Source organism: Doryrhamphus excisus, chromosome 5 (genome assembly GCF_030265055.1).
Source record: "Doryrhamphus excisus isolate RoL2022-K1 chromosome 5, RoL_Dexc_1.0, whole genome shotgun sequence".
Lineage (NCBI taxonomy): Eukaryota > Metazoa > Chordata > Actinopteri > Syngnathiformes > Syngnathidae > Doryrhamphus > Doryrhamphus excisus.
In genome coordinates, this window is record NC_080470.1 from 3,316,581 (window position 1) to 3,324,636 (window position 8,056).

Genomic DNA, 8,056 nt, shown 5'->3' on the forward strand with positions numbered 1-8,056 from the left:
GGCCCGCGGGCCAAATGAAAATGTACGGCGGGCCGGATTAAAAAAAAACTTATTTGGCCTGCGGGCCATAGTGGAGCAGACCTTTTCTGAATGTTAATATATAAATATGAAGTTTGAATGCGTATGCAAATGTCTGAAGTACAACTACAAATATTAGCTTGATAACAGCATGGAAATGCGCTAGGTTACGGCATAGGCAAATAGACGCTTATGGGAACGTTTCTAATTCATGTCGACGACAAGTATCTCTCGACAGGGTTGCTTTAGTTGAGATTAAATTCACACGGGCGGCAATTTATCTGCAAAATGTGTGCGTTAGCAAAACAAACCCCCCACTTGAGATGATGGGGGGGGGGGGTCTGTGAAAGGCGGACAATCAAAGGCTGCTATTTTAATCCGGGCTGCCTCAGAGATTAGCCCACCACATTGTTGTAATTGTTTTAAACGGGAGGGAGTGAAACGCTCGCTTGTAGGGGGATCCTTGGCATAAATCTCTCAAGTTCAATAGTTTCAAAAACTTGAGACCCCCCCCCCCCTCTTTCCCCGGCCCTCCCTCATCCCACCTAATCCTAGCTAATACCTTTCTTTCTATTGGCTAATAGCGGAGAGGAGCTTGGCTAAATGCTTCTTAAATAGTCGAGGCTGAGAATGTTTGCAGGGTATCATACTGGGAGTGCAGCTGAGCCGGACTGGGATGTACTGGATCTGGGGACACACACTGGACTACGACTTACTGGGAACTAGCAACAAACTTCTCAAAAGCCAAGATTTACATCTCAGGTAATCGCCCATAATCACAATTATCATTTTTTATCATGTTTTACTGAGTAGATTTACTGTAAAGGGAGATTAAGGATTGGGTCGTCATTTAACCTTGCTTGACCCTTCACTATGTACTGCGTGTATATTATATACAGTATGTACACTGTGTACTGAGAAGTATGGCAATACAGCAGTGCACCCTCGGCACCCGGACCCCCAACTTGTGAGTGTGCAGTGATGGACCCTAACCACCCTGGATCATCTCCTTCTTAGCTATGTGGTGGAAGGGAGGGGAAGGGACTAACAAGAGTGGTTGCAATTTACAATCAAAAGGGAGAGAAGAAGAGGAAGCTGATATTTAATAATATATAATTAATATTATAATTATTATTTTATATTATAATTACAATATGTTATAATATATTATATTATTATAATTATTATAATAATTATTTTATATTACATTATAATTACAATATGTTATAATATATTATTATTATAATTATATTATAATATATTATATATTATAATATATTATAATTACAGTATTTAGTTCCCAAGGGTGTGAATTTTTTAACATAAATGATTTGTCATAAATCCACCATATAGCAATATTTACCTGTTTCCTCCTTTCTCTGTTTAACTGCAAATTGCAACCACTTGAGAAAAAAATTAAAAAAATAAAAACCAAAAAAAATAAAACAAAAAAAATCCCAAAATTGTTACAACTATAATGATGAAAATGGTAATATTAATGATTATAATAATGTGATAATAACAATAATAATGGTAATAATGATGAATATTATAATGATAATAACAATAATAATATTACAATGATAATAATAACAGGAGAAAACAACAGTGGCATGAACATGATTATATTATTTATATATTTATAAACTTTTGCTTCAGCCTACTCCTTTTGGGCTTGTGATCAGATAGTTGAATACAAATGTAAATAATATAAAGTTATATTTTGATTGATGCACTGTAATGGTTCATATATTTGCCCAAATAAAATAAAAAAAAGTTCTTCCTCCCTTTTAAAAATTTATATATTTATATGTAATTATTTGAATAACAAAGTAGCATTCGACATTACATTACAAAAAAATTAACATAAAAAATCCAATCTTCCAGACGGCCAAGATAGTGAATATTGAATGTCACATGACACTCACCATTTGTATTGAGTTGAACATCCGGGTACTGACGGCTCACTGCATTTTTTACCGTACTCCCCCTTATATGCTCACAAAACGACACGTGTAAGTATGGAACTGAGACCACAAGTCCTTGCGTCTTTTTTAGATGAATATGAACTCCCTGAGCGGCGTGTTCCCACTGCATGGTGTCAACAACATCCTGCTGGAGCTCCACCAGCAGATGGCGCAGCAGTACAGCGTCTACTCGGCAGCCAGTCCCGCGGTGCGCACCCTGTCGGTGGCTGAGAGACTTGCAGGTAGGCCAGGGGGGGATTTTACAGACGGGAAATTTATCGAAATTATTTATGATTCCACTCCTATATATTGATATCTTCATATGTGTCATAAAATATAACGAAGGTAGAAGAACTTTGATATATTACACATTGTATGCTACGAAGATAAAGTTGTTTGTTTTAAGAGCTAGTCATGCTAGCTAACATGCTAGCAAACAGTCTACATAAACATTATATCCCCGGTTTCGCGGGGGTTACAGTCAGGTAGCAAGCTAGCAAATGGCCCTTAAAAATATCTTAATTTTGACACAAAGCTTGCTCCTCTCCCATCAAACAATTCTGTTTCAAATGCTTCAAATTGACAAACAAACTTCTGCATCTCATAGAAACTGCGGTGTATTGTAAAAGATGTAAAATTGTGGGCTTTTGTATTTTTTTAATGGGACCTATTATGCTTTTTCATTCATTCATTTTCTACCGCTTTTACTCACGAGGGTCGCGGTGGGTGCTGGAGCCTATCCCAACTGTCTTCAGGCGAGAGGCGGTACACCCTGGACTGGTCGCCAGCCAACCAATCACAGGGAACATATAGACAAACAACCATTCACACTCACATTCATACCTATGGACAATTTGGAGTCGCTAATTAACCTAGCATGTTTTTTTTGGAATGTGGGAGGAAACCGGAGTACCCGGAGAAAACCCACGCATGCACGGGGAGAACATGCAAACTCCACACAGATATGGCTGAGGGTGGAATTGAACTCGGGTTTCCTAGCTGTGAGGCCTGCGCGCTAACCACTCGTGCAGCCTATAATAAATCCATTAATTCATTCATTTTCTACCGCTTTTCCTCACGAGGGTCGCGGTGGGTGCTGGAGCCTATCCCAGCTGTCTTCGGGCAAGAGGCGGGGTACACCCTGGACTGGTGGCCAGCCAATCACAGGGCACATATAGACAAACAACCATTCACACTCACATTCATACAAGTACCCGGAGAAAACCCACACATGCACAGGGAGAACATGCAAACTCCACACAGAGATGGCCGAGGGTGGAATTGAACTCGGGTTTCCTAGCTGTGAGGTCTGCGCGCTAACCACTCGAACGCCGTGCCGCCCTGTGATGGTCCACTTTCTATCAAACACGCAACACAATTTAATAACTAGCATACATCTCAGCATTTACAGCAGGGGTCTCAAACTCGCGGCCCGCGGGCCAAATGCGTGCCGCGAGACGCTAGTTTGAGGCCCCGCACCTTGATACCAAAAGTTTAATGTTAATGCTTAAAGCTGAGAACATGCAAACTCCACACAGAGATGGCCGAGGGTGGAATTGAACCCTCGGCCAGCTCGCCGTGCAGCCATAAAATAAATCCAATTGAATGTAATTTATATTTCTTTTAGTGCTGTCAAAGTTAGCGCATTATCAAAATGGAAATGGAATTTATTGTTATTGTTTCTTTCCATCGTATCAGAACTTATATTGGAGGCCCGCTACGGGAACCAGCAGAAGCAACGCCGCAGCCGCACAGCGTTCACCGTGTCCCAGCTGCAAGCTCTGGAGAAAGCCTTCGAGCAGACCCAGTATCCTGACATCAGCATGAGGGAGAGGCTAGCCGTGTGCATCAACCTGCCCGAGGCTCGCATTCAGGTAGTTTGACTCCTTGTGTTTACTTACAGAAACTCTGCTACACTCACTTGACGCCACCTTTTGATGGAGCATGTATTAGCATAGGCGGCACGGCGGGCGATTGGTTAGCGCGCAGACCTCACAGCTCGGAGACGAGGGTTCAATTCCACCCTCGGCCATCTCTGTGTGGAGTTTGCATGTTCTCCCCGTGCATGCGTGGGTTTTCTCCGGGTACTCCGGTTTCCTCCCACATTCCAAAAACATGCTAGGTTAATTGGCGACTCCAAATTGTCCATAGGTATGAATGTGAGTGTGAATGGTTGTTTGTGTATATGTGCCCTGTGATTGGCTGGCCACCAGTCCAGGGTGTACTCCGCCTCTCGCCCGAAGACAGCTGGGATAGGCTCCAGCACCCCCCACGACCCTTGTGAGGATAAGCGGTAGAAAATGAATGAATGCTATTAGCATAGCATGGTGGTCCAGGAAGCAGCTGTCACCATGCTAACTTAAGCTAAACAAATAACCTGGGTTTAGCAATGAAAGCGCACTGTTTAACTAATTTGGTGATGATGTCATCATTTTTTTTATAACCTACGACGTTCCTGAGGAGGCAATGGAGAAAAAACACGATATGAAATATTAATAATTTCGGCCAATTTTTAGCAATTTAAACTTCACAGTAGTCCTTGCGTGAGTACTCACGTCAACACTGCCATCTAGCGGCCACAAAGAGATACAACAAGAAGACATACGTACTTGATGCGCTTAAATGTTTTTGCTTAAATTTTTGTTTATTTTTTTAAATAGATAAGTGTTAAAATGTAAAAATTGTGAAAAGCTTTGCTAAAGCATTGAGAAATGTTCCGTGTTATTTTGTCAACAGTCCTTCCTCACCATGCTAACTTAAGCTAAACTCATAACCTGGTCAGTTGTGAGTTTAGCAATGAAAGCGTTTAAGCACTGTTTAACTAATTTGGTGATGATGTCATCATTTTTTAAATAACATACGACATTCCCAAGGACGGAATGGAGAAAAAAACCCAATATGAAATATTAATAATTTTGCCAATTTTTAGCAATTTATTGCGCAACTGCAGGGTCTTGAGACACATGCTAACTCGCAAACTAGAGAGCTAGCGACCTAAACGGTAGCCTTCAAGTTATTTCCTTTAAACTTAAATTTAAACTTAAACTTACCACTTCCACACGGATAGGGAGGATAACTATTAAGAGTTATTTAACCTTTAACATGAACATGAATCAAACGTAATAATTTTTTCTGGGTACATGATACCATACAGCATCCATATCAAACTTGCACGGGAACGCACTAACATCAAACTTTCATATCAAGGTGGGGGCCTCAAACTAGTGTCCTGCGGGCCACATTTGGCCCATGGGCCGCGTGTTTGAGACCCCTGCTTTAGTGTCTCAAACTAAGCACCTTTATCCAGATCCTCACCAAAAGTCAATGTGCACAGTATGATGGGAATGGTTGTATATATTTTTGTGTCTGTCCTATTTACATTTTATTGTGGCAAAATGATATGGAAAAAAGTTGAATAAAGCAACAAAGTGAGTTGACTTTTGAACAGTATAATAATTTAAAAAATGCATTATATTATCTAATACAACAGGTACTGTATTATATTGTATTTACTGTATATTGTACCTGAATTCTCAGGTGTGGTTCAAGAACCGAAGAGCAAAGTTCCGCAAAGGTCAAAGATGCCCCATCCTTTCCAAAGAGGAGAAGAAGCTGAGGGACGACGGGACGGACGGACAAGACACGGACACGTCGCCCACTGAAAGCGACATCCCACTCAGGCCATCTCTGCCCCGCCCTCCCGTGTCAGATAAAAGACGAGAACTTTGCCCTTGTACAGACGCTCATCTGGTCTCCAGGTGTCGTCCCGTGCGACGATCCCCTCCGCTTTTCCCTTTCATCCCAGGCCAGACTTACAACCACACGCCTCGCCAGCCGTTTTTCGGAATGCTGTCCACAGAGTTTGTCGCTCCGTCGGAGTTCTGGCATCTTTACACAGCAGCGTAGCTCCTGGTCTGGGGACTCCTCTTTCGGGCGTTACGAAAAACTGCAACATTTCTCGAAAAACTGTGTCCACCAGCAGATGAGGAGTTAACGAGAGTCACTGCCACGCCCATAAAAAATGTCTGTTTTTTTTCCCCCTCAAACCCTCCTGCAAGCTTAATATTGACATTCTACTCCGATTTTGGATCAACATTTGCTATAAGAATGACTTCCAAGCAGCTTCACAACCCCTGTCTCGCTTGACTGTGTCTAATAACTGCATAAATATTAAACAGATAATAAAATAATTGTTTTTTTAAACCAAAAATCCACGAATTTTTTAATGCTGAATCTCGAAAGTGCGCATCACTATTTAGGTAAACAATACCGAATAATTTTGTTACAGGCAAATTTACGACTTCATTCTTGTGATATGATTACCTTGTTCTGTTCTCGTAAAATTACAACTTTATTCTTCAAGTTATTTCCTTTCAACTTAAATAGCCAAAAACTTACCACTTCCACACGGATAAGGAGGATAACTATTAAGAGTTATTTAACCTTTAACATGAACATTAATCAAACGTAATCATTTTTTCTGGGTACATGATACCATACAGCATCCATATCAAACTTGCGCGGGCCGCACTAACATTAAACTTTTATATCAAGGCGGGGGCCGCAAACTAGTGTCCTGCGGGCCACATTTGGCCCGCGGGCCGCGTGTTTGAGACCCCTGCTTTAATAATAATTTTATTTTACAGGCAAATTTACGGCTTCATTCTTGTGATATGATTACCTTGTTCTCGTAAAATTACGACTTTATTCTTGTAAATGTATTCATTTAAATAATAATTAAAAAAACAATTAATAAAAACGGGACCACCAGCACATGGGGAATTAACGAGAGTCACTGCCTCGCCCATAAAAATGGTCTGGTTTTAACACGTGACGAGTTCCCCCTCCACCTCAAACCCTCCTGCAAGCTTAATATTGACATTCTACTCCAATTTTGGATCAACATTTGCTATAAGAATGACTTCCAAGCAGCTTCAGAACCCCTGTCTTGCTTGACTGTGTCTAATAACTGCATAAATATTAAACAAATAATAAAATAATTTTTTTGTTTTTTTTAACCAAAAATCCACAATTTTTTTTAATGCTAAACTGTGTCGTTCCTTTCTCACAAGGGATTGAAACTCGGTGACAATGTGGAGACATCTGCTGCCTTGCATTATACAGCATGCCTGCCTTTTTCTAAGGAATCACTTTTGAACATATAGGTGTGATATACACTATATGTACTGTATCTATAGTTGCACTGCTACATATTGTGAAATAAAGTTGTTTGTATGTAAAATCTCTTTGTGGCTTATTTGTAGAGATGAGGATCCCAGCTCATCAACATAGTTGTCTTTGTTGGATAGTTCAATATTGGTAATGGTTTTATTTCATTTGAACATGCATCAGATTACAATTGAATGCATCACATAATCAGTTCACAGTTCCACATGTCCAAAAGGAGTAGGAAGAAGCAAAGCTTATTAAATCCTACCCCTCCGTCTGGTACTTTTACAATCAGTAACTGTTACATTTGTTCACTTCCTGCTTTCCTAATATAGTTTCAGTTTTTTTTATTTTATTTTATTTTATTAAAATAAAAATTAAAAATTTTATTTTAATAATATTTTATTTTATTAAAATAAAAATGTAAAATTTTATTTTAATAAAATTTTATTTTATTAAAATAATTTTTTATTATATTTTATTTTATTTTATTAAAATAAAAATAAAATAAAATAAAATAAAATTTTATTAAAATAAAATTTAAAAATTGTTTATTCATAAATAAAAAATGAATAAAATTTTATTTTATTTTATTTTATTTTATTTTATCTTATCTTATCTTATCCCGTACCGAAGTAGGAGGTGATATGAGTATCCAATGACATAATGTGTACCATAGTAAGTGTCAATATAGTGATATATATAGCACATCATGACTGGTTCAAGACTCTTCATCCTTGTATTTAGCAAACATCAACTGCTTGTATTGTTTCTTGAATTGGCTCATTGTTGTGCATTGTTTGAGGGTCCTTACGCAATCCATTCCACAGTTTGATTCCACATTCCAATATTGTGACTGAATACAGTACTTTCAATTGGAATATCATCATTTTGTATTGTAA

At 39.0% G+C, this 8,056-nt stretch overlaps 1 protein-coding gene across 1 annotated transcript; it reads left to right on the forward strand.

The window, feature by feature from the left end:
- On the forward strand, positions 1-7,204 carry zgc:101100 (uncharacterized protein LOC445169 homolog). Its single transcript, XM_058072365.1, has 4 exons — positions 1-780; positions 2,077-2,227; positions 3,684-3,859; positions 5,523-7,204. The coding sequence occupies exons 2-4, from the start codon at positions 2,077-2,079 to the stop codon at positions 5,889-5,891; spliced, it is 696 nt and encodes a 231-aa protein (XP_057928348.1). The 5' UTR covers positions 1-780; the 3' UTR covers positions 5,892-7,204.
- The last annotated feature ends 852 nt before the right edge of the window (positions 7,205-8,056 follow it).

Excerpts from the sequence above, each read along its gene's own strand:
- zgc:101100 (XM_058072365.1), top strand. The coding sequence starts at position 2,077 with ATGAATATGAACTCCCTGAGCGGCGTGTTCCCACTGCATGGTGTCAAC. Across the intron at positions 2,228-3,683 it reads GGTGGCTGAGAGACTTGCAG|AACTTATATTGGAGGCCCGC; the intron begins GTAGGCCAGGGG and ends CCATCGTATCAG. Across the intron at positions 3,860-5,522 it reads TGCCCGAGGCTCGCATTCAG|GTGTGGTTCAAGAACCGAAG; the intron begins GTAGTTTGACTC and ends CTGAATTCTCAG.